The sequence below is a fragment of the Marmota monax genome, unplaced genomic scaffold (genome assembly GCF_021218885.2).
Source record: "Marmota monax isolate L192 unplaced genomic scaffold, Marmota_monax_Labrador192_F-V1.1 WCK01_AAM20220418_F8-fsc00015, whole genome shotgun sequence".
Lineage (NCBI taxonomy): Eukaryota > Metazoa > Chordata > Mammalia > Rodentia > Sciuridae > Marmota > Marmota monax.
Genome location: NW_026692194.1, coordinates 23,857,377 through 23,884,341, shown reverse-complemented (window position 1 = coordinate 23,884,341; position 26,965 = coordinate 23,857,377). Strand labels below are relative to the sequence as shown.

General features: G+C 33.7%; 1 protein-coding gene across 4 annotated transcripts in view; it reads left to right on the top strand.

The window, feature by feature from the left end:
* Eml4 (EMAP like 4) overlaps positions 1-26,965 on the top strand; it is a 137,905-nt gene that overhangs the window by 50,078 nt on the left and 60,862 nt on the right. For all 4 annotated transcript variants that reach the window (XM_058573568.1, XM_058573565.1, XM_046425276.2 and 1 more), the window contains exons 2-3: positions 12,814-12,996; positions 24,826-24,955. In XM_058573568.1, the coding sequence (XP_058429551.1) occupies positions 12,814-12,996; positions 24,826-24,955 (313 nt within the window). The remainder of the gene's footprint in view (positions 1-12,813; positions 12,997-24,825; positions 24,956-26,965) is intronic.

Genomic DNA, 26,965 nt, shown 5'->3' with positions numbered 1-26,965 from the left:
TAGTAGCAATATGATTTTTTGGTTTGTTTTCTGTTATTTAACAATTTTTCTTCTAGTTTATGCTAGATGAATTTTTAGTAAGAATACCTTACAAAGAAAAATAAAGAGTCTACAACAGTATTTGTGTTTTTGTTGAAGCCAGAAATTAGTCTTATTTTCATATAATCATATTACTAGCTGGAGATAATTCATACTGTTGTTTACTAAAGAAAAATGCTTCAACAGTAGAAATACCGTATTTAGTAAAAGCTCTTTTGAGAGAAATTTTTACTTTGAAAGTAGTTTATCAAGATGAATAGAAGTCATTAATTCCTGTATAAATTTATTTCCATATGTTCTATTGTTTATAGTTTATAAATACATTTTCTTACAGTTTGTTTCCATAAATAAATGTTAGCAGTTGTAGTATACACAGTGCATTGACTTTTTAATATAGTTCTTTGATATTTCTATCTTCGAAGCAGTATTTGAAGATGATTGATTTCAGTCAAGAACAAAGCAATAACAAGTTTAAGTTGCTAAATGCCTTCTTGAATTCACTAATGTGACAAATCAGTTGTAGGCTTTTTTTCTTTTTTCTTTTGGGAGAAACAATCTTTAAATTTTTGTGCCTTTCATTAGCCTGAGAATATTCTTTTTTATTATCCTAATAATAATATTTTTACAGAAATGTTCTCATTCACTGTGCATAAAAATCTCTAAATTGACCAAACATGCATTAAAAACTTAGGTATATTAAATAGATTTATATTGTAGCCTAATTTTTGCTTTGTTGCTTTTTTACTTGAAAAAAAAATTTGTTTATAAAGACTTTTTTGATAGAAAATTCTCAAAAGGCTTGCTCCCAATCTTTCAATGTATTTGTGCATGTGTGTTTGTCTAGTTCTGCTCAGATAACACTGGAGTATAAATGTTGTCCTGCAACTTTTTTCTCCATAGTATGTTGTCATTCCTGCTAAACTTACTTGTTTATAATTATAAATATATGCCATCCTTTTTTTTCTTACAAGAATTTAACCTTTATTTTATTTATTTGTTTGTTGTTTATTTGTTTTTATGTGGTGCTGAAGATCGAACCCAGGGCCTCACCCATCCTAAGCAAGCACTCCACCACTGAGCTACAACCCCAGCCCATTTTTAAGAGTAGTATTTTAAAAAATATTAGTATTCCATAGTGTAACCATTTACTTGATCACTTGCCTTTTTATGGGAAGGCCAGTACCAGTTTTAAAATTATGAACAGTGCATATTATTGTTACTGGTTTCTCATGTTTTTTCATTTATACAACTTCTCTAATATTCTAATCTAATCGCCTGTTACCATTCTATCCAATAACAACTGCCCAGTGTCTCAACTAGTACTTTAGGGAGAACAGATCAGGCCATTTAAACAATTTTTAATATTTGTTCTTAGAATGATGTTTTATCTCATGTATCTTTTTGAAATGAAGAACTATTGTTTGTTTTTCTTCATAGTAACAACTAACCTTAGGTTCATATTACTAGACAAAAGTATCCTAAAGACCATTTGGTTTAGTTGATTCTGTGTCACAAAATCCTAGGATTCCTTGGAAGTACAACTTGATTTTTGTCTGTTTTGGAATATAATTTGCAAAAATGATTCTGTTGTTCTTAAAAACCAGTGTTAATCACTCATGCCATCTAGTTACCACATTCCCCATCCACCTTTGCATAAGAGAAACATCACACAACTCTTTTACTCTCCTCAAAAGTATAATGTGATCTTTGTTTGAATTATAGATATACCATTATTTGTGGACACCTTTCTATCTTTTCACTTGCCCTACACTATCTGAAATAACTATTGTTGCTGGGCAAGACCCTCTCTGAAAATTAAAAATTTAAAAAGAAAAGTAGTGTAGTGCTTTTGGATTCAATCCCCAGTAGCAGGAAAAGGGATGGGGTGGGGAGAAATACGTATTGTCATAAAATTTTGTTTATAATTCTATTGTTTATTTATAGTTTTATTCTAAATAATAAATGATTTACTTTTATTTATTAAAGTTCACCTGAATTTTTTACACTCAATATGGTCCTGAGATTCATACATGATGGTGTATGTAGCCATAGTTTGTTTTTAGCCCTCTATAGTATTCTCTTCATTATTTATATTACAACTCCTTTACCTGTTTCACAGTTGATGGATATTTATTTACGTTGTTTTCAGTGTTTCTATGATGAATTATGCTACTTGAATGTTCCTTCTTTTCTTTTTTAAAAGTTAAAAAAATTTTTTTTTTGCTTGAATATTCTTGAACATGTCTCTTAGAATATGTGCTAGAGTTTCTCAAGAGCTGAAATTGGGAAACTATGCTTGACAGGATACCTTTTAAATAAGTGAAGTTTTAATGGAACATAGCATATTCTTTTATTAACCTATCTGTAGCAGTTTCTGTGTAAAAAAGGCACATCTGAGTAGTTGCTACAGAGATTGTGTGGTCTTCAAGGCTTAAAATATTTACTACCTCTCCCTTTACAGAATAAGTCTCCTTGTTCCTGCTGTAGGGTTATGTGTATACACCTGAGCATAGAATTGCTTGATCATAGGATGTTTGCATGTTTAATATTACTAGATAGCATTAAGGTGTTTTTTTTCTAAAGTTATTGAAACAAGAGACCTCTTACCAGTAATGTATGAGAGTTCACATTACTCCATATCTTTGGGAGCTCATGATATTGTCAGACTTAATTTTTTTTCCTTTGCCAATTTTATATGGTTGTAGTGTTTCTTTCCAAAATTATTAATTAGGTGCTTTGAGCTTCGTTTCGTTTCGTTTATCTATTGGCCATTTATGTTTCTTTTTCAATGAAGTGTTTATTCAAGGCTTTTACTAATTTTTTTGTAGGATTGTTTGTCTTAATTGATTTGTAGGGATTCTTTATTTGTGATTCTAACCCTTATCAAATATATGTGGTACAACTATCTTTTCCCTGTTCATGGATTTCTTTCTTCCCTCCCTCCTCCTTTCTTTCATGTCTTTTAGTGTGCATGTATTCTGACTTCTAAAGTAGTCAAATCAGTCTTTTAACGGTAAATCTGTTGTGTCTTGATTAGGGACTTCTCTACTTGTAGGATATGAACATAACTTTTGTAAAAATTTTAAAAAATTTTAAATTTGTATGTTTGTCTTTAGTTCTTTAATCTACTGTACTTGGATTTTATATTTGTGGTAGAAATAGGGATTTCAATATATACTAAATTGAAATGAATTTGTAAATTTTAATTTAACAATTTGGGAAATTGAGCCATTATTTATCACATATCAATCTTTTTCTCTTCTCCTTCTGGGTCTCAGGTGACACAAATGTTAGGCCTGAGGTTGTGTCTTTTTTTTTACCCTCTGTGTTGAAATTGAATAATTTCTGTCAGCCTATCTTTAAGGTCACTGTTCTTTTCTTTTTCTCTCTCATTGTTATTGAGCCCCTCTGTAGTTTTTAAAAATTGGCTATTTTTCAGTTCTGAAATTTCCATTTGACCATTTGGTCACTTTTGTATGAATTCAACAGTGGTTTTGTTTTTCCTGGCTTTTAAAGAATGGTTTTTAGTTGATATTCATGAAGAGAATAAGTACTTAGAACTGTGCTACAAACAAAAAGAAATATTCTCCACTTATGTATTCATGCTCATAGTTCACACATACAGCTGTGTCATACTAACCTTTGGGCCCTCTGCTGGAAAAGTAGAATCAAGTTTCAAATAATGCCCTTTTGTTGTTGTTGTTATTGGTACTGGAGATTGAATCCAGGGATGCTTTACCACAGAGCTTTTAATTTTTTTTTATTTTGACACAAGGTCTCACTAAGTTGTTTAGGGACTTGCCAGATTGCTGGGGCTGGCCTTGAACTTGAGATCCTCTTGTCTCAGCCTCCTGAGTTGCTTAGATTACAAGCATATGTCAGTGTGCCCTGCAAATAATTTCTTTTAAATTATATTCTATAGCAGTATAGATGTAGGAAGGACAGTACTGTATCATAACTGTATCATAACTCTGTGAATGTAAAATCTCTTGTACCTGCTTTATGATATGTAGTAGTGATAGTGCTTTTTCAGAGCTGTTTTTAATGATATCACTCTAGAATATCTTTTTAAATTATAAAAAGAACTTTGCAGGGTCTTTTTGTTTTGTTTTGTTTTTTTGGTGTGGGGGGGTGTCTTTTCTTTCTTTTTGTAATAGGAATTGAGCCCAGGGGCACTTTACCACTGAGCTACATTGACCCCAGTCCTTTTTATTTTGAGGCCAGATCTTGCTATTGTGGTCTTTCTTTCCCTGACACACACATTTTATTTATATATGTATGTATGTGTGTGTATGAATTTATATATGTATTTATTTATATATATACACATACATATATATGTATGGCAAGCCAGCTGTGTGTGTGTGAATTAAGAGCATGAGTACATGAGTGGACTGGACTGACTTTGCCTCTCTGTTTGGGCTGGTGGTGTTATGTGTCCGTTTTGCTCACTCTGCCTATGATCCTCTGTGATAGGTGTGGCCTTCCAAGATGTCAGTCAATCTGCTGACCATAAGACATCATGGAGTTAGACTCAACCCCCTGAAACCTGACCCCCTTCTTTGGGGTGAAACTTTCTCCAGTGTCTTCCCCTCAGTAAAAAGGGGCTTCAGAACATCCTCCTCCTCTCTTTTTTTTCTGCCTCCCTTGTGGGAGCTGGAGCAGAGGAGCCAATGCTGAAGAACCCCAAGAAAAAGGTATTTTCTCTGTCTTTGTGTGCCAATCCAAATTTCACCTGGAGTGACCCTGAATGACTTAGTTGCATGTCATGGCATATATGTATTTGAATTTGAAGTTTTAGTTGTGGTTTCAACTTTGGAAAAAGTATCTCAGTTTATCATCTTGAGTCGGCATTATACAGAAATTAATAGCCATATTGGTTTAAAAATGTTAAACTTAATTTGTATAGGAGTTACACTGTATCAAATATGTAAGGTCTTATTGTTTGATTACAGAAACTAATAAAGTATTCTCTAAGTAATAAAAAATAAAACTTCCACTTGAGTTTTTTTTAATAATTTTTATTTCTTTTCTGTGACTTTTATTCCGTTTATTTCAAGAATGTTCCCCCTTCCTTTGTGTAACGTGGTTATGATAATTGTTTTAAAGACTCTGATAATGCCAATATCTGTCATTTCATGTTGGTTGATTTTTTTTCCTTGAGTGGTTTTTTTTTTTTAAGGTGTTCCTGGTTTTTTGAATGTCAGTTAATTTTGGATTATTTTTGGACATTTTGAATATTATACTGTGAGACTTTGGGTCCTATTAAATTCTGCTGACAAATGTTAATAATTTTTGTTTCATTAGTCACTCAGCTCTGTTCAGACTACAGTTCCTGACCTGTGTTCTATGCACTCTAGATCCAATGTCATTTTGTTTTTAAAAACTTTTCCAGGTCTGTTCTTGTCAGCTTTTCATGTGCACTGTGCATAGACCAGTCTGGGACCTGGCCACTGGTCCATAATTCTCAAAAATCTTTACTGTGTTGATACCAGTTATTTCTGTGTTTGTGTAGCTGGGAGGATGAGCCTAGGATCCCTTTCTCTAATTCCTTCCTCTCTGTAATCTCCTCCATCCAGTCAAGCTCTCATGGACCCCCTTTCCTTGCGATCTTCCTAGAAAATTGGGATTTTTCCCCTTCCTTGTGTTGCTGTCCACTCAAGGTAAAGCAGTGAGAGAGAGAGCACACACGGGAGTCCCTCATGCTTCCATGGCATGCCACTGCTGCCATGTGTTGCAGTTTCACAGCTGGGACTTGTGTGGTTGGGAAAGTTAAAGGTGATCAGAGAAAAAAAGGGTTTTATCAGGAGCTTTTTTTGTACACAATTCTCAAAGTTTATAAGCTATATGTATAAGCAAGGGAACTCATTGCCTCATGGGTCATTCTTCAAAATTTGATTTCCCTTTTCAATATGTCTTAATATTTGTTCTTCAAGATCTCAAGTAATTGTTTTATGCATTCTTTTCAGAATATTTTGTTGTAGTTAGGGAAAGAAGTGGAATGAGGATTCTCAATCTTAATCATAACCAGAAACCCTATCCTGTATGTTTGAATGCCTCATTTAACTAAAGATAATGGAATATCAGTATCAATCTGAAATCTATCCAAGAGCCAAAAAGTAAATGATAAATTATTTTATCAGTGAAAATAAAGAGATGAAATAACCATACTTGGTCAGGAGACCAGAGTCCTTGTTACACTATGGCAAAATGAGCCCCAAATAAGTTGAGTGTCTTTGTATATTCAAAATATGTAATATGCAGTCTGGCATGAAAAAGAACTGAATTTTAGATCTGACAGACTTGGGTTAGATCCCAGCTCTCCATCTTACTAGCTGCACAATCTTGGTTAATTCTCAAGATTTCAGTAAGCTCATTTGTAAGGGAAGGACATTTCTACTTAATTAATGTGTGTGTGTGCACGCGCATGCTCACATATACATGCATGTATACATTCACATAAAATTAAGTGTATATATACATGTGCATGTATACATGCATATGTAATTTTTAAATAGAAAGGTCCTCCTTTCAGAGACTTTTTTTCTCTTCATATAAAGGTTAGTTACCAAATATTCCATAATATAGGAAATTAAATTGGAAGGGAACATTGTTATAAATGGGCAAGTTAATTCTAACTGCAAAGCGATAAGGAGAAAAGGTATAAAGAAAGACTAGAAACTATTCAGTTATTCACTTATTTAATTAGACATGTAATAGCCTCTAGGGCATCATTTTATCACAGTACTTGCAGCATAGTAATTAATAGTCTAAATGGAGACTGAATCATCAAGAAATGGTTATAATTGTATGCCTCTATTAGGAAAAAAGCAAGTATAGCATTCCATTTTAGAAAGAGTTACTTAAAATTCAAAAGGTGTTACTTAAAATTAAGAGTTACTTAAAATTCAAAATTCTAGTACAATATTGTATTGTCACCTTCTAGATACTTAGAATAAAATGTAGTGTATTTATCTCTGTAAAGGTAACACATTTCTTGGCCATTCAGAAAACAGGTTAACTATGATTCAGTTAATGAATGGCTGTCATTGGATTTTTAAAATGATAATATTGAATATTAAAGTTTACAAGTTACATATAAATTTGTTTATGCCTCTAATAAAAGAAATTTACTTAAGCCAGTAAATAGACTGATGAGTAAGAGATTCATAGTTCTCCTCTTCCTCCTCTTTTCTTTTCTCATTAGTTTTACCTTTCTTGAGAATTCATTTGTTGTTTGTATTTTAACCCTGAATCTAGAAACTATTTTGAGAAGGAGCAAAACAAAACAAGGGACTGCCATGAAGTAAGGAAAGGGAATGAATATACTTACATTAAGAAAAAGGAATATAAGTGAGTGCAGGCTGTATGCCTGTAATCTCAAGTGACTTCTGAGGTTGACACAGGAGGATCGCAAGCTTGAGACCAGCCTCAGCAACTCAGTGAAGCTCTAAGTAATTTAGTAAGCCTTGTCTCAAATTGAAAAACAAAAGACGGTGGATATAGCTCAGTGATAAAGAGCCCTAGGTTCAATTCCTAGTGCCCCCCCCCCCCCAAAAAAAATAGTATAAAAGGATATATTCTATTTACTGTACAGATGTATTCCTAAAACGTTTATCGTGAATGAGAGTGTGGTACGTTAAGATTGGAAGAGGAGTTTTCAAAATGAAAAGGGAGCAATGGAACAGAGTCATCAGCAGAAGTTCTAACCTCAATTTGCTGTTTGACCATGGTAAATTTACCTAATTTCTAAAGAGCTTGGTGTACTTGCTTGTCTATAAAATGATGAAGAAGATTGTTGGACTTCAAAATAGTTTTTGTTCTAGCTTTAGTAATCTCTGAATGCAAGTTTAAGTTAATTGTTTTATTATATTGTTCTTTTTTCACTGTGCCTAGTGAAAAGTTGTCTTAAGAACTCAAGGTTTAGGGCTGGGGATGTGGCTCAAGTGGTAGCACTCTTGCCTGGCATGCGTGCGGCCCAGGTTCGATCCTCAGCACCACATACAAACAAAGATGTTGTGTCTGCCGATAACTAAAAAATAAATATTGGAATTCTCTCTCTCTCACTCTCTCTTAAAAAAAAAAAAAAAGAAAAGGTGAAAAAAAAAAAAGAACTCAAGGTTTAGAGGCAGTGCTTTTTAACTTAAATGAAGTGCATAATTAACACATGATACCCTTGTATTGTGGAATTCGAATAATTTAGAGTTAACTTAAGCCGAAAGGCAAAATTTTCATTTTATTCCCACCCTTCTAATCTTATTTTCCAAGTCAGAGGTAACCCAATTACCAGTTTGAAATATGTGCTTTTTCTGTGTGTATTGCATATCTATATAAATATGAAGGTTTGGGGTTTTTTTTTTTTAATTGTTGTTTACTTTTCCCCCCATTTTATGGTATAGGGTATTAAATCTAGGGATGCCCCTACCACTGAGTTACATCTATAGCCCTTTTAATTTCTGAGACAAGATCTCGCTAAGTTTAAGTTGCCCGGGCTAGACAGGAACTTGTGATCCTCCTGCTTCTGTCTTTGTGGTAGGTGGGCTTAGAGGCATGCCTGCTTTATTTATTTATTTTTTTAGAGGTGTTTTCAGTGCATGTGTGTTCGTTTTAGTAAGTCATTCAGTATATATTGCTTTGCAGTTTGCTTATTTCACTTAAATTGTCTTACAGATCTTTTAGAATTTTAGCTTATATACCTACTTTTTTATTGTTGCATAGTATTCTGTGGACTTTAGGCCATTTCTGATTTTGTGGCAGTAATCAACAGGGCAGTAAGAACATCACTATGGAATAGTAACTTAATGGAACCCTACCTATATGGCAGTAAGAATTAATTAGCATGAGGAGATTAAATGTGGGTAAACCAGTTATAGCCAGTAAAAAGCAAGCAGATTTATTCATTGAAACACCAAAATGTACTATTTTATCAAAGCTTTTACAGATTCTCAGATTCATGCCCCTGAAAATGTTAAGAACTGAGATTTAGACAGGAAGGAATTACAGAGATTTAGAGCTATCAGAAATTGCAGAGACATACTTCTATGCTCCTTTTAACTTCTATTGCTTTTGCTTTAGTGAAAATAATCCTTTAATTGGTCATCTGAACTAGACAACTTGTGAGTGAAAGAGGGAGGTATTCTAATAATACTTATATTGAGGTAGCAGACATATTTGTCCATATTTGTTCACCCTAACTGAGGAAACCATCACCTTTTGTATGGGTTATTGCAGCAGCCCCCTGTCTGGACTTCTTGCATTTACTCTTAGTCTGTACCAGTCCACTCTCACACAACACAGCCACTTGCATTTATTCTTAGTCTGTACCAGTCCACTCTCACAACACAGCCAAATGACCTTTTTAAAATAAAAATATGTTGATATCATTCAGTAGTTTAAACTCCTTCTATGACTTTGTTAAAAAGTTACATTTACTTAATCTTCTTGTGATTATTATTAGAACATGGCAAGAAATAAAATAAAGGGCATTTAAATTGGGAGTCAAGAGACTTGTGTTTGAGTCTTACGTAAGACTGGTTTGGTGACCTTCGGCAAGTTACTTAATTTCTTGAGCTGTTTCCTCAAATATAAAATATAGACTGTGTAGGAAGGGGATGAGGTAATAAATATGAAAGATATGATACAAACACAGGACATTTTTAATAGTTAACTTTGTGGCTTATTATAGTCTTTGAAAAATTTCCTTGGGTCCTTCCACAGTGTCTATCAAGTTGGGGTAGGATTTTTACAAGTGGAATCACCTTTCACGTTTCACAAAATAAAAACCTTAGTCATTAAAAAGAAAATAAAATCAGAGTCCATAAAACTTAAGTGACTTGCCAAAGATAAACATTAAGTTGATACTAAAACTTAGTATTATAACCTTAACTTTATAGTCTGATAATCTTAACACTAGGCTCTTCTGGCTTCCCAAAAGATTTCAGGGTTGGGTACTGGGGATTGAACCCAAGGGTGCTCTACTATGGAGCTAGATCCCCAGCCTTTTTTATTTTGAGGCAGGGTCTTGCTAAGTTGCCTAGGCTGAACTCGAACTTTCAATTTTCCTACCTCAGCCGTCTGAGTTCCTGGCATTACAGGCTGTACCACCATGCCCTGCTTCCCAAAAGAATTAAACAGATTATGTATTTATTAAATTACAGCTCATCTTTCATAAATGGAGAACAGTTTAGGCATATTCACATAGATTACTGACTTGATCGGGACCTTTGACTTTTACAAGAGTGATAGCTTGCAAAGAGTCAATTTGTTAGATTACATAATTAGCTGGGAAGAGTACTAGACTGGTTCTTTCTGTGTCTGTGTGTGTCTCTGTGTACCAGGGATTGAACCCGGCGATGCTTAACCACCAAGCCACATCTTCAGTCCTTTTTTTATTTTGAGATAGGGTCTCACTAAGTTGTTTAGGCTGTCACTAAGTTGCTGAGACTGACTTTGAACTTGCAATTCTCCTGCCTCAGCCTCCTGAGTTGCTTGCATTAGAGGCATGCGCCATTGTGCCAGACCACTAGACTGGTTGTGAAAATAGATCCAAGGTTTCAGAGGCTAGAATTGGAACTCAGGGTAGTCAAAAGTTTCTTTACTACCAGCAGTCCTAGGGCTATATCCTTACAGTGAGCCTCTCAGTGAACCAAGAGGGAAAATGGGCTACACCTCTCTCTCTCTCGGAAATTTAGCAAGTCTCCATTTGTCTTAATATCTCATAACTACTCTTACAGTAATATTAGATTGAACCATTTGAAATTGATAGTAGTCAGTTGATACTAAAATAATACTAGTAATATTAGATTGAACCATTTGAAATTGATAGTAGTGAATTGATACTAAAACTTAGTATTATAACCTTAAAACTTAGTATTATAACCTTAAAAAGGCCGTCTAATATTGTTCAACCTCTTTTATGGGGTGGTAGAAGTGGGTATGAGGCATCATAAGTTGGCAACCCAAATAGGACCTTAAAAATTGTGCTGCTATAGCACAATTCACAATGGCTAAACTGTGGAACCAACCTGGATGCCTTTCAGTAGATGAATGAATAAAAAAATGTGGCATGTATACACAATAGAATGTTACTCAGCAATAAAAGAGAATAAAACCATGGCATTTGCAGGTAAATGGATGGAGCTGAAGAAGATAATGCTAAGTAAAGTTAGCCAATCCCCCAAAACCAAATGCCATATGTTTTCTCTGATAATAAGGAGACTGAATCATAGTGGGGTAGGGAGAGGGAGCATGGGAGAAATAGATGAACTCTAGATAGGACAGAGTGGTTGGAGGGGAAGAGAGGGGGCAGGGGGTTAGAAATGATGGTGGAATGTGATGAACTCCAAAGTACATGAATGAAGACACAAATTGGTGTGAATATACTGTATATACAACCAGGAAAAAAAAATGTTGCCTCATGCCAGGTGCAGTGCTGTAACTTAGGAGGCTGAGGCAAGAGGATCAAAAGTTCAAAGCCAGCCTCAGCACTTAGCAACTTAGCGAGACCCTGTCTCTAAATAAAATATTAAAAAGGGCTGGGATGTGGCTTGGTAGTTAAGCACCCTGGATTCAATCCCTTGTACACCCCCATTCTCCCCAAATGTTGCTTCACAAAAGAGGAAGTCTGCTTTTTTTCCTATTAGACAGAAAATAGAAAAGCATTTTGGGAAGAAATAATAGTGATCATGGTCTAACAGTATGGATCAACTAGAATTGAGCTTAACTACCATGGAAATGAAAGATATCACATATAAAAATTCTAAGGTGAGAGACTGAATTGTTCTTACCCGTTCTTTTCTTAAGCATGCCATAGATTTTTGTCTGCCTTGTACAGTGAATGTAGTCAAAGCTCTCAAATTATACCTTTTGTACTATGTAAATGTCTTCATTAGAGCAATCCTATTTAAAGGTGAAGACATTGAGGCTCAGAGAGCCAAAGTCACTGTAATACAGAATCAGAACTTGGCATCTGAATTAAATTTAAAACCCATCTTTCCTTCAGTATCAGATTGTCATGGAAATATGTCTGGGAAGCTTGTTGATATATATGATCTTCAACATGAATATTGTTTACTGCTTCATAATGTTATGATGATAGAATTGGAGGTCACCCCCCCTTCTTAACTCAAATTTTGACATATTTAGAGAACATTTTGGTGAGAAAACCAACTAAGGGGATAGTGTAAAAATAGGGGAAAATTGGGGTGAGGGTTATAGCTCAGTGGTAGAGTACCTGCCTTTTATGCATGAGGCCCTGCTTTGATCCCCAGTACCACATAAAAAGAGGAAGAGGCTTGACCTTGGGGAAGATTTTCATCATTTTAATTATTTGACAAATTTAAAAACTTTTATTATTATTTTAAATTAGTTAAAATACTATGAAAATCTTTATAGATGTTAATCTATATAGTAATTCTGTGTAAACATGTTGGAGTTGTCCTTGTTTTAATTTTTATCATCTTTTTAAAAAGATTTACCTTGGGCTGGGCCCAGTGGCATGCATCTGATCCCAGCAACCCAGGAAGCTGAGACAGGAGATTGCAAGTTCAAGGCCAGCTATAGCAATTTAGGCAGACTCTCAGTAACTTGGCAAGTCCTTGTCTCAAAATAAAAAGGACTAGGAATGTAGCTCACCATTAAAAGTGTCCCTGGATTCAATTCCTACTATCAAACAAACAAAAAAAGCCAAACTTACCTTGGTATAGTTTTTCTTACAAGAAAGAGATTCTTTCTCAAGCAGAATATCTTTTAAATGTTCAATATTTTATTTTTTAGATGATAGTATTTCTGCTGCAAGTACTTCGGATGTTCAAGATCGCCTCTCAGCTCTTGAATTACGAGTTCAACAACAAGAAGATGAAATCACTGTGCTAAAGGCAGCTCTCGCTGATGTTTTGAGGCGTCTTGCAATCTCTGAAGATCATGTGGCCTCAGTGAAAAAATCAGTCCCGAGTAAAGGTAAGTAAGGGGGGTTGTGAAGTAGGGAGAGTCTTGCTTTATGCAACATTTTATTTGAAAATTTAATTGGGAATATAAACGTCTTTTTTCTGTTGCATTACCTGATTATAGTTTGTTTCTTTTTCCCAAGAAATTCTGCAACTTAAGTCTATTATTTTATTTACTTTTTTGGGGGGCGGGGGTGGGGGAGGCGATACCAGGGATTGAACCCAGGGGCACTTGACCGCTGAGCCACATACCAAGCCCTTTTTATTTTTTATTTTGAAGCAGGGCCTTGCTCTTAGCATCTTATGCTTCTTAATTTGGAAATGTTTGTATAATAGTACTGATGGCACTTATATGCTTTTATGGCATGCTGTTACCGTGAAGTTAGTATCTTCCAACTAGATAACAATTTATTGAGGGCAAGAACTGAATCTTCTTTTTATGTCTCCCATTCTATCTTAAACATAACAAGTAGATGTCATATGTTCATATATATTAAAAAAATCCTGTTATTACAGAAACATGATTTTAAATGATTATAGTTTAAATAGCTCTCTTGGTCATCTGTCCATTGATAAATTAATAATAATAATTAATAATCCTGAAAAAATTAATTTAAGCTATGATACTTATTACCAACCCCAATACAATGGAATTTTTAACTTCTAGATACTATGAGCTTCAAGGTTGAAAAAAACAGTTCCTAGCATCCTGTTGCTCTGAGGTTGACCACATGTAACTTTTTTCTTTTTTTAAGCATCAAGAAAGAATTTTGAATTCTTTCAGATTGATCAAGCATTTAAACATAATTCACATCTTTTACTGATTTCCAGGTAGACTAGATGGGGAGTGGCATGATTGCCCTTATTTTAACAATGGGAAAGGAAGGATTTGAATTGGCTTACCTACTGCAATAAGCCAGTATAAATTATAAACCTAGAGAAAAGTCTCATTCTAAATTCCAGCTAGATAAAAGATGATACAGTTAACCAGATATGAGGAGGAAGAAAGACTATGAATTCAGTTTTTGAATATTGAGTTTGCAGTATATGAATATGGTGTATGAATATGTACATATTGATAACTAAATTCCAGTTCTGGTGCACATGTTAGTCTTGGCTAGCCAAAAGAATTTGGGCCTGTTCAGCTCATGGATGACAGTTGGCATAATAGAAAGAAGATATAAAATGAAATGAAAGTCCAGCATAGTTCCATTTAGAAGCTCCAACATTTCAGCATAACAAGAGTGTTTCATGTTGCCAGCTGCTATAGAGGGGTCAAATAAAGTCTTAGAAGTGACCATTTGATTTGGCATTCATAGTAAGAGTATTAGAAACATCTTCAAGGTAAAATTTTATTGGAGTAATAAGGTTGAAAATCAAATTCTGGTATTTTGGGAAGCTGCAATTGAGAATTGTGGAATTTAGAGCAGTAAATATAGCTACTCTTAAACTTGATTGATCATAGTAGCTAGAAGAGGATATTAAATTGGAGGCTACTTTTAATTTGTGAGTCTAGTAGCTATTTTGAAACATTCAATTACTTGTTGTTCACCAAAGTTATCCTCCTGTGCATTAAATCATTCTGCCAACCCAGCTGCACCATTAACACTATTCCTCCCTCCCCAAATTCTTCCCAGGTTCTGGTAACCAAATTCTACCCTGTTCTTCTTTGAGATCAATTATTTTAGTTTCCACATATATGTAAGAATGTGCAGTATCTTTCTGTGTCTAGCTTATCTCACTTTAAAATAATGTTCCCCAGTTCCATCCATGTTGCTATAAAGGAAAGTATTTCATTTGTTTTATGCCTGAATAATATTCCTGTGTGTGTGTGTGTGTGTAAACACACGTACATGTATGTATATACACAGACACATACAGCATTTTCTTTAACCATTCATCTATCAATATACCCCTAAGTTTATTCCATATCTTAGCTGTTGTGAATGATACTACAGTAAACATGTGAGTGTAGATGTTTTTTCAACATATGGATTTTATTTCCTTTGGACATATACTTGTAGGTGGGATTGCTGGATCGTACGGCAGTTTTGTTAAGGAACCCCACCATATTGTTTTCCTTAATGTCTGCATTTTCACCTGCAGTTTTTGAGAGTTTCCCTTTTTTGCCTCCTTGCCAGCATTTATTAATATTATTATTTTTTAATATAATAGCCATGCTAAATGGGTGAGATGTTACCTCATTGCTGTTTTGTTTATTTTGCTGATTTTGATTTGCATTTTCCTGATAATTTGTGATGTTGAGAATTTTTATACAACTTTTTTTAAAAAAGTGTTTTAAAATAGTTTTGTTAGTCTTTAAAAACACTTAAAATGTTTTGGTTATGCTGAAATAACAGTACATTGTAATTGAGGAAAATTTAAATAATTTTTAACTCATTTTTTTGTTTACTAAAGTACTTCAGTAACGAAAATTCTGAAAAATTTAAGGGAAATGTAAAGACTGCTTTTTAAAAATTTAACAGATACACAACATTTTGTATGATACCTCAGTTACTTAGACCTAATTCTCAGTGTCATAAAAATGTGAATACAGTTAAATAGCTATAGTTCCTTTTTTTTTCTAATATTGTTTTTAGTTATAGATGGACACAATATTTTCATTTTTATTTTTACATGGTGCTGGGGGTTGAACCCAAGGTCTCACACATGTGAGACAAGCGCTCTACCACTGAGCTACAACCGCAGCCCTATAATTCCTTTTCCCTAGGAACTTTTTTGCAAGTTGTTGTTTCTAGTCCTTTTCTAGTTGTCTTTAATCATAATTCCTTTGTAACGACTTATCAGTAGTGAATTATTCACTTCTGGAGGAGCCACAGAACCGCCTGTAGCTGCAGCATTGGAACTTTTAATTTTCATGTAATATCAACCTAATTCTTATTAATTAAAGATATGTTGAATTTCTTTCATTTGATTCTAAAATTCTACTTCATGTTTTACTTTGATTACTATTCTTATAAACATGCTAATGTGATATATTTTATTTCACATAAAATGGGGTCCACTAGTATCATTCATTCCCTTTAGTGGAAAATTTGTCTAATATGTTTTCTAATATTGATATTAAAACATTGAGAGAATGGGACTGGGGATGTGGCTCAAGCGGTAACGCGCTCGCCTGGCATGCGTGCAGCCCGGGTTTGATCCTCAGCACCACATACAAACAAAGATGTTGTGTCCGCCAAATACTAAAAAATAAATATTAAAATTCTTTCTCTCTCTCCCTCTCTCTTAAAAAAAAAAAAAAAACTGAGAGAAATACCCCATTTAAAATTTTATTATTTTATTATTGGCAGCTCTTTGTCTTAGAGTTTATATGTGGTATACTATAGAAGTACTTGGAAAAAATATTAAGTGACTGTTCACTATTGCCATTTGTGTATAGCATAAAAATAGGTCAACTGTTTTAACATTAAACAGGATTAACATGTTAAGGGTACAATATTTGGTATAAACCTTTCAAGCAAAGTATTTTCAAATAAATGAAAAATTTTATAAAATACTTATTTAAAATGCTTTGTAAAGATTTATATTTTTCCCTTTCAAAAGTAAAGTCATAACCATTTTATTTCATATGATTTTTTTTTTTTTAAATCCCTTGTGAAGTTAGAAAAGACTGAAGATACTTAAAAATTCTCTCTGTGGGTTCTACATCTATGGATTCAGTTAAACACAGATCAAAATTTTTCACAGGTGAACAAAACCATGCCTGGCTAAACACATATAGACTTTTTTTGTTGTCATTATTCCATACAGTGTAACACCTATTATCTAGCATTTATGTTGTATTGAGTATTTTAAGTAATGTAGAGATGATTTAAAGTATGTGGAAGAACTGGGTGCAGTGTTGCATGCCTGTAATCCCAGGCATTCTGGGGAGGCTGAGGCAGGAGGATTTCAAGTTCAAAGCCATCCTGAGCAAGAGTGAGGTGCTAAGTAACTCAGCAAGACTCTGTCTCTAAATAAAATTCAAAATAGGACTGGGGATGTGGCTCAGTGGTCTAGTGCCTCTGAGTTCAATCCCTAGTACCCCACTACAACCACCCCCAGTTAAAGTATATGGAAGGATATGCATAGGTTATATGCATATATCACACCATTTTATATAAGAGACTTGAGCATTTGTAGATTTGGGGATGGGCATGCTTCTGGAACCAGTCTCCCATAGGTATGGAAGGCTGACTGTATTCACTTTCTTTTTTTTGAGGGGGGGGGGTAGGGGGAAGATGATACTGGGGATTAAACCCTGGGTGCTTTACCACTGAGCTACATTCCCAGATTTTTTTTTTTTTTTTCATTTTTTTCTTTGAGACAGCATGAGGCTGGCCTCAAACTTGAAATCCTTCTGCTTCAGCCTCCTGAGGAGTTGCTAGGATTAAAGGTGTGTGCCACTGCGCTTGGCTGACTATTCACTTTCACATAAATCATCGACAGAGCAGTGATCATCATTATCATAATCATAAAGTATACATTTTCTATTATATATATATATTTTGGCAGTCAGACTAAACAAACCCCTACAGGTAGATCGAGTGGAACCCTTTTATGATGCTGTGATTAGAAGGATAGGTCAGCTTTCCCACTGCTGATGACAGCTGTTAAATAATTTTGTTAAATGGTGATAATATGACTTGGCTTCAAGTATGGATCAAACTAAATGTTAATGATGTCTGTGTTTTAATGGCTTCATGATATTCTATATCACATCATAGTAATATTGCCATTCAGTAAATGCCCAAATCAGAAACACACCTAACTAGTCACTTCATTATATTTAGTTCTCTTTTAGTTTATCTTTTTCCATGTGCCAAAACTATTAAAAACTAAGCCTCATATTTTTCTAAAGTATATTGTGCCAGACACTTAACTGAGATATAAATTTTTCCCAGTACCTTTTAAGGTGGTTTATCATTTAAATTTCTCATATACCTTCTCTGTCAGAGAATTCTTTCCTTTTGACAGCATGTGTTCATAATATATGCACCAGTTGCAGTTGAATTTTTGCCAAAAGAAAAAAAATATGTACCTGTACTTTGGAACATAAAGGAAGGCCCAGGGAACATTTTAGCAGTTCTAACTGCCAGGAAGACAAATTATACAACAGCTGGTGCCTGGGAAACCCATTAGGACCTTTTGGGGGTGAACAAATGAATGTAATTTGAGACTACAACCTAGTGGCATTATGTGAAGATAAGCTGTTAGTACATAATTTTGCAGAGGTAAAAGAGTCATATTTACCTATCTAAAGGTAGTAACTAGTAATTTAAATCCGGAAACTGTTGGTAAATCAAAGATAAGAAGCATTGTAATTGCCACTGGAGAAATAAAAGAACTTAGTTTTAAAATATAGGGGTCAATTCTCCAAAAGCAATGTTCCCAATTATATAGTTTCTGGTGAGATAATGTGAAGACAGTTCTGTATTATTTGGCCCCTATCCCAAACAACATTTGGGAGAAGGTAGAGATTGTTAGGTTTTGCTGTGAAGGTTGTTAAGTAAATTAAAATTTTCAGATTGGGAAGGTATAAATCTCCTTGCTGGAACCATTCAGGTAAAATAACTGATAATTTTGATAGGGCATGAGGGAATGAGTCCTGATTACCTCAGAGACTTCTAGGTTGCCTTTTGTGTATAGATTGCCTCAGACCAGGTAGTAATTACCATTTACAGCGTTTCATTGCTCTGAGAGTCAAATGCCTGCATTGTCATTTTCAGTCAAAATATACTTAAAAAAAATCGTAGTAAGGAGTTGAAAGGACTAACATCTTCACGTGAGAAAAGAGGAAATGAGAAGGGTATATAGTTCCAAATGGAGAAGATAAAATTTGATGGAGTATATGTTAGTCTTTAGTCTTCTCAAAGAATTAAATAAGATAAAGGTGGCAAAGAGGTTGAGAATGAAGAGTGTGAACGAGAAGAGGTATGTAGTTGAAGCCATTGAGCATGTGATCAGGAATCTGATATAAAAGATTTTGAGCATTATAATTCTTTCTCCATGGATCATCTTTATCTTTCTTTTGATCAAAATTTCATCTAACTTTGAGACCTCTTTAATTATTTCCTATAAATTGTCTATTTTTTGTCTCAGAATTGTTTTAAAACTTTATTTGTATATCTCTATTGGCATTTATTTATGTTGTTTCTACTAGATTGTAAACTATTTAAAGACAAGGACAGTTGCTTACTACCATAGCCAGCCTTTAAATGACTCAATAAATAGCTAGTTGAATGAAGGAAGAAGAAAATTAGAGAAGTAGGAAATTGTGACAAAAGAAAATTACTGCTTTAGAGGGAGAGATGGGAAAATTTGCAAGAACAAAGATATTATGTATGGGGGTAACAAGGATTTTAGATTTTGAGATTTATAATATGTAAATCTTTGCTTTGTGAGTCTATAGTACTGTGAAATTCATCAGTTAATATTTAGGAACTGTCAGGCTAAAGTGTCAGAAAGCCCATTTGCTTGAGTCTTGCATTCAAGGAAAAAAAATGGGGAGGGGAGGGAAAGGAAAGAGAGAGAGAGAGAGAGAGAGAGAGAGAGAGAGAGAGAGAGAGAGAGAGAGAATGAGAATGACTTCAAGGACATGTCCCCCATCTGCCAAAGACCTGCTTCCTCCAACTAGGCCATACCTTGTAGATTTCTCCTAGTAGTTCATTAAATTATGAATTCATCAATTGATTAGATTGGATGAGATTACAGCCTTCATGATCCAGTCATCTTCCAAAAGCTCCATCTCAAAAATAATGCTGACTTGGGGACTAAGCCTTTAACTTAAAGGAACATTTTAGATCCAAACCAGAACAAATTGCTATTTGTTTTTCTGCCACAACTCAGATGGCTGAATTCTCTCTTCTTCCTGGTTATTGTACCTAGACTTAAATTTTCATTTCTTTGGCTACTACAGTATAACCTTGAGCATGCTAAATTCTCTGAACTTCAGTTTCTTCATCAGTAAAACTGTGATAATAATAAATCCTTTTTAATCTTGTGATAAAGAATATTAAAGGAGATTACAATTATAAAATACTTAGGACAATACCTAACAAATAATAAGTGCTTGGTAATTAATACTACTCTGTACCACTTAATTGATGGAAAGTTTTATCTTCCTTTCATCTTTTCAGAATACTAGTCACTGCTTTAGGTACTGGAGATCTAAAAAAAAAAAAAAAATTTTTTTTTATCCCCAAAGAAATTCGGGTAAAGTAAGAAGACAAGTCAATAATTATAAAATTGTATTATTTAATATTAATAAAGGTAAATTAAGAATGCTATAGGAGCACCTAGATAGATGCATAACTCAAACTGGTATTGAAGGTTCTTTGTTAAAGGTGACATTGCCACTCATTTATCTTCATGATCTTAATAGCTATTTACTGGTACCGTTTACTCAATACCTGTGATCTAGATAGCTGTGCTTAAGAATTATCTGTTTACTAGATTGGTCCTCTTGTGTCCTTCAAAATTCATGTCCAAAAACTGAACTCATCTTTTGAGTTCTACATATTTCTTAAAATTGTTATTCCTTTTCATTCATGCTAACCAGCTCTTATTTCAGGTCCTCATAACCTTATTTTTGGACCACTACCCTGAAATCTCTTCACATACCCACTGGAACACAAATCCAACTAAGTCTTTTTTCAACTTAAAACCCTTTAGTGGATCTATATACAAAGTCTCTATGATCTAATCCGGCATGCCTTCCCTATTCAGACACCTCTCTTGTTGTATAGTTTAGCCATATCAAAGAGTTTTTTGTTTGTTTGTTTTGGTCTTCTCCACCCACCTCTGCCCACCCAATGCCCCATATATATACACACACACTGCTTTGCACTTTGCTCTTACATTTTTTTCTTTCTTTACATATACTAGAATAGGATCCTGCTATCTTATCAGCTACCTTTCAACTAGCTGTTTCTTACTTGTCCTTTAAGACTTCATTCTGTATTTCCCCTAGGAAACCTTGCTTGAGCTCTGTGTCCTTAATCATCCTTTCAAAATTATATGTGCTTTCTTTGTACTTCCACAATATCCCATTGATATGTCACTTTGTTACTGTATTTACCACATTTTCATGTGCTTCTCTTGGAAGATTTTGAACTGTGTGATGTCAGTGGCTGCTTTGTACAGACACTTTTATAAAGGCAAGGCTAGGATCACAGTAAGTCCTGAGTAAATATTTAATGAGTGGGTGGATAATGAATATGTGTTAGTTTAGGCAAGTAGGGGTGACTAAGCATATGCTTGAAAGAAGGCCCATCCAAGTATGAAAGTGTAGAAGAATTAAAGTATTTCATTTAGGAGCTTAGAATAAACAGGCACAGGGTGTTAGATTAGGGGTGTCAAGAAGTGAGCCTAGGTAGGTAGGTCCTATTGCAAAAGATTTCTGATGTCTTACTAAGAATTTTCTTTTTCCTTTTTTTTTTCTGTACTGGGGATTGAACTTAGGGGCACTTTACAACTGACAATATCCCCATCCCTTTTTATTTTTTATTTTGAGACAAGTCTTGCTAAATTTGAGGAGACTGGCCTCAAACTTGCTATCCTTCTGTCTTAGCTTCCCCAATTCCCTGTGATTACAAGAATGCACCACCATTCCTGGCACAATTTTATTCCTTTTTAAGATTAAAAATATTCCATTGTTATGTACATAGCACATTTTATTATGTACTCATCCATCCTTGGACATTTGTTTGTACCTTTTAGTTGTTATGAATGATGCTGTTATGATAATCAAGGGGTTTTTTTGGTGTGTTTGTTTGTTTTGGTCTTCTCCATCCACCTCTGCCCACCCAGTGCCACACACATATACATACATGCATACATACCGGCTTTGCTCTTACATTCTTTCTCTTCCTTTACACATGCTACAATAGGATCCTTGTATCAGCCACATTTTAACTGGCCATTTCTTACTTGTCCTATAAGATTTCCTCTACAAATCTGCTTGAGTCCCTGATTTCAAATCTCTTGGATATACACCCAAAGTGGAATTGCCAGGCCATATGATTATTGTATATTTAATTGTTTGAAAAACCACCATCCTGTGTCCTACAGTGACTGTATCATTTTATATTCTTACTAGTAGTGCATAGGTTTCCAGTTTCTCCAAATCCTTGCCAATACGTACTTTTTTCTGTGTTTTTGTTGTTTTGTTTATTATCCTATCCTAATGAGAGTATGAATCTCTTTTGAGATGAAACTTGAGGTATTGAAAGAGAAATGGAAGTGAATTACAAGCTATATGTAATATCTGTGAGTTTGCATATATGTATACATTTGTACATATGTCTACATTTCTATAGTGGTTAATGGGTTTTTTTGTAATAAAAAGAAAAATCATATTTCAAAAAGTGTTGATATAGCCAAAGTAGTGCTAGGAGGAAAATTTATCACATTAAATGCCTACAAAAAAAAAAGAAAGCCGGGGAGTATAGTTCAGTAGGTATAAGACCTTGGGTTTAATCCCCAGCATTTAAAAAAAAAAAAAAAAAAGGAAGAGAAGAAGAAATCTCAAATCAATAAACCAACGTCACATCTTAAGGAACTAAGAAGAAAAAACTAAAACCCAAGATCACAGAAGTGTGTGGAAATAATAAAATTATAACAAAAATAAATGAAGTAGAGCATAGACAAACAATAGAATCCATAAAACCAAAAGTTATGAGATAACACTTGATACTCCCTCAAGTGGTATGTTTTTTTAAAACATTGAAAATAGCAAATGTCTGCAAGGTTTGGTGAAATTGGAACCCTCATACATTGCTGGTAGTATTTTAAAATGATACAGCAACTGTGTGACTAAGTTAAATATAAAGTAATTTGTTGATTGTGGTAGCATATATCTGAAATCTCAGCAGCTTGAGTGACTGAGGCAGGAAGATCACAGGTTCAAGGTTAGCCATTGCAACCTAGTGAGACACTGTCTCAAAAAATAAAAAGGACTTGTGTTGTTCACAGGTAAAACACCCCTGGGGTTCAGTCCCCAATACCAAAAATAAAATAAAATAAACATAGAACAATCATATGACCCAATAATTTCACTCCTAGGCATATATTCAAAAGAATTGGGAAAAAAAAAAAAGTTCAGATGACATCTTGTACACAGTGTTCATGGTGGCAATATTAACAATAGTCAAAAGGTAGAAGATCCAGATTATCATCAGCAGAGGAATGGATAAACAAAATGTGGTATATCCATACAATGAGATGATGATGATGATGATGATGATGATTTTGGTGGTGCTGGGTATTGAACTCAGAGCCTGTGAGGCAAGCACTCTACCAACTGAGCCAAATCCCCAGCCCCCACAATGAGATATTATTGAGTTATAAAAAGAGTACAGTATTTATATATGCTGATACATGTGTGAACACAAAATATTGTATGATTCCATGTATAGAAATTATCCAGAATTAGACAGATCTGTGGAAACAGAAAGGGTTAATAGCTGACAGGGGCTTGAAGGAGAAAGAAAGGAATGATGGGTAAATGTTTAGTGGGTACAGGGTTTCTATTTGGAATGATGAAAATGTTCTGGAAGTTGATAGTAGTGATGGTTGAACAACATTGTGACTATACTAAATAAATTATACTTTATTAAATGGTAAAAGTGGAATTTTTATGTTATTAGTGTTTTACCATGGCAGAGGAGAGGAGCCATTGATACCCGAAGTCACTTATTTAGCATGCTAAAATTAAATCTAATGACCAGTGTTATTAGCATTTGGGGTTTGAGGGTTATTATGTGTGAGATTTCTCATGAGAAGTTTCAAAAAGCAAATGCCGTAGGTCTTCCCCTTTCCCTGTACTGATTTGTTCAATTTGAGGTAGGATCTAGGAGCCTATATTAAGGATGTAATTATGATAATTATGGTAATTATGATACAAGTAAAACCCAGTGGCTTATTGTCAAAACAGCAGTGTTACACTGCCATGTATTGAGCACTGTAGAATGTTAAGTATTTTAGTTCCTATATATAAAAGTTTTATTTTGTGTGTGTGCTTTTGTGAAGAAAAGCAAATATGAGATTGGTCAAATCAAAAAGTTAGATTTTACATGAATGCATGTGATAAAACTGACTTCAGAAATCAAAAGTATTCTCTATTTCTAAATTGTAATACTTTTGATTATCAATCTACATGACTTCATATCTTGTGATAAGACTGCTCCTGATCACACCAATCTACCCACCATACATTTGGTTCACTCATTCTTCTCTATAAGAAAAGAAACTACTTTATATATTTAGACTTTTTATGTGAAATAGCATTCTAAGATTTGACATTATGATTTTTAGGATTTAAAATATATTTCAACAAAAAATATATTTCTGAAGATTGATGATATGAGATTTATTTGAGACCTAACCTTGAATCATGTGCTTTAAAGCTGCTATGCCTAGAAAGCAAACCATTTTGCTAAGAAAATGAGCAGCATTGCCTCACAAAAGGAAAGAGGAATAGGCTGCATTTTTAGCAACTCAGCATCTCTCTATCGGTCTTTTTGATAGGATTAAATCTTGTGGGCTGGGGATGTGGCTCAAGCGGTAGCGCGCTCCCCTGGCATGCGTGCGGCCCGGGTTCAATCCTCAGCACCACATACAAAGATGTTGTGTCCGCCGAAAACTAAAAAATAAATATTAAAAAATTTCTCTCTCAAAAAAAAAAAAAAATCTTGTGATAATAATGATGTCCTATATACAAGTGAGGCAGTCTGCTCACTGGTTCTAAACACTAATGGACTTAATTTTTAAAATTTTGATCTTTGTAATATTTTGAAGTTTGATATGAGTTTTTTATTTTGTTTTGTTTTTTTAGGCCAACCAAGCCTTCGAGAAGCTATTTCCATGTCCTGTATAACCAATGGAAGTGGTACGAACAGAAAAACAAGTCACACCAGTTCTGTTTCAATTGCAAGAAAAGAAACTCTCTCATCTGCTGCTAAAAGGTACCTATTTATAAAGGAAAAAGGAAAAAAATGCAAAATTATGTGTGATACAAGTCTTTTTTTGAAAAAAATATGAAATAGAGCTGTTTGTAACTCAAGTGAGCATGTCCTTTGAATTTTTCAATTGTGAATGAGACATCTAATCTATGCACATTGAATTTATATTCATCATTATCTGTCAAATTTTAGTAAGGAAATTTTTGTTTCTTCCTAAGGAAGAGAACAATTTAATTTCCTGGTTTCTTTTTAATTTTTTTCAGGAAGAATTTATTGATAAATATCTCTGTATTTAATGAAATTCTGGAAGTGAAATTTCCTTAGCAAGTGATATATTTAATAAAACATTTTAAGGGGAAAATAGAATCTTTGATATATGTCTGCATTAGTGGGAAGTTAATAAATTTTTTCTTTAACCATAACTATAAAATTAAGGTTTAATTCAAAATATTATAATAACATGTTGTGTGCCTATTTTTGTCTGTGTCTGCATGTTGGGGGATGCTGGTCAGGAAGGCTATGGAATTGCTACAATATAACATTTTCAGTATATTATAGATTTGAATTCTGTATGTTCTTTTCATCAATCAGTTGAATCTTTTGTTGCAATAAAATTGCTTATAGGACTTTTCCCTTTTTTAAAATTTCTAGCAAATTATTCCATATAGAGTTTGGAGAGACCATAGAATGCATGAAGAAAAACCTTAAATAATAGAATAATATGTAACAATATTTTGATAGGAGATGTTTACCTCAATAAACTAATACCAGTGACTGAATTTTTCATAGTGTGGAATTGTAGATGTTTAACCAAACAGGTATCTAAAGGAGTCATAAAGAAATAACAAGATCGTAAGTCCTTTAAAAACTTCCTCCTAGAATTTAATTGTTGAAGTCATCATGACAGCATCTAGACTTTGCTCTTTAAAGGATGCTAACATTTGTTACCTGTCCATTTTAGGAAAAAATTCATAGTAGAATTTGTAGTAGAAATTTTTAAATAAATATTCATATTGTAGCTAATAACAGTTTGCTTTCAGCCCATTTCATAGGTACCTGTTGTACTATAGCTATATAGTGATCAGTATTATGCACAGGAACAATTTGATAACCTAAGACCAGCTGATTTTGTTACTTTATATCACAGGGACTTTATATTTTGCTTTTAAATAATCCCTAGTACCAAAACACCCAGAAAGAAAATCTCTTTTTGTTATACTGGGCCCACATAAGAGTAGTGGCCCACATATTTAGGTTAGTTAGAAAACCAAGAACAAAGTAACTTCTAAATTTGAAAGGTAATCCGATGTTTTTGAGGTAAATTTTTATTTTTTAGTATATGGTTTTTAAAAATTTGAACATGAAATAGATAGTAGCCATTGTAGAGCCAAAAGGTATCAAAACTGAATCAGATTAAGAAATGTCACTGTAAAAATAACATTTTAAACTACTATAATGTGATAGTTAAATTGTGTGTACTATGTATATTAAAATATTTTTGGAATGTACTTCCTTATAGATTATGTACTTTATAGTAAAATTACAAAATAGCCTTTGTTTTAGACCTATAAGTAGTTGGTAGTTTTCTGCCTTTTCAATAATGAAATATGAGTTTTGATTCCATCTGTTTTGTAATGTTGCCAAGAGTGTGATATAAGTACTCCTATCTGGTATGGTTGTGAATGGAAGGTGACTCATGAATAAAGAATCAAAGTGTGGAATTATAAGAATTTATACGTAAATACCTTAAATATTTTAACATTCATATTATTCATTTCTTTTTTTTTTATTTAAATAAAAGGTCAGGCCTCCCACCCCATCTAAGGATGCATCTCTGATTAAATTTCTTGTTGATTGTGAAATAAAATAATGACCAAAAATAACTTTTCATAATTTTTAGTTTCATTTATTTATTTTTTTATATTTATTTTTTAGTTTTAGTCGGACACAACACATTTATTTATTTGTTTATTTGTTTGTTTGTTTGTTTATGGTGTTGAGGATCGAACTCAG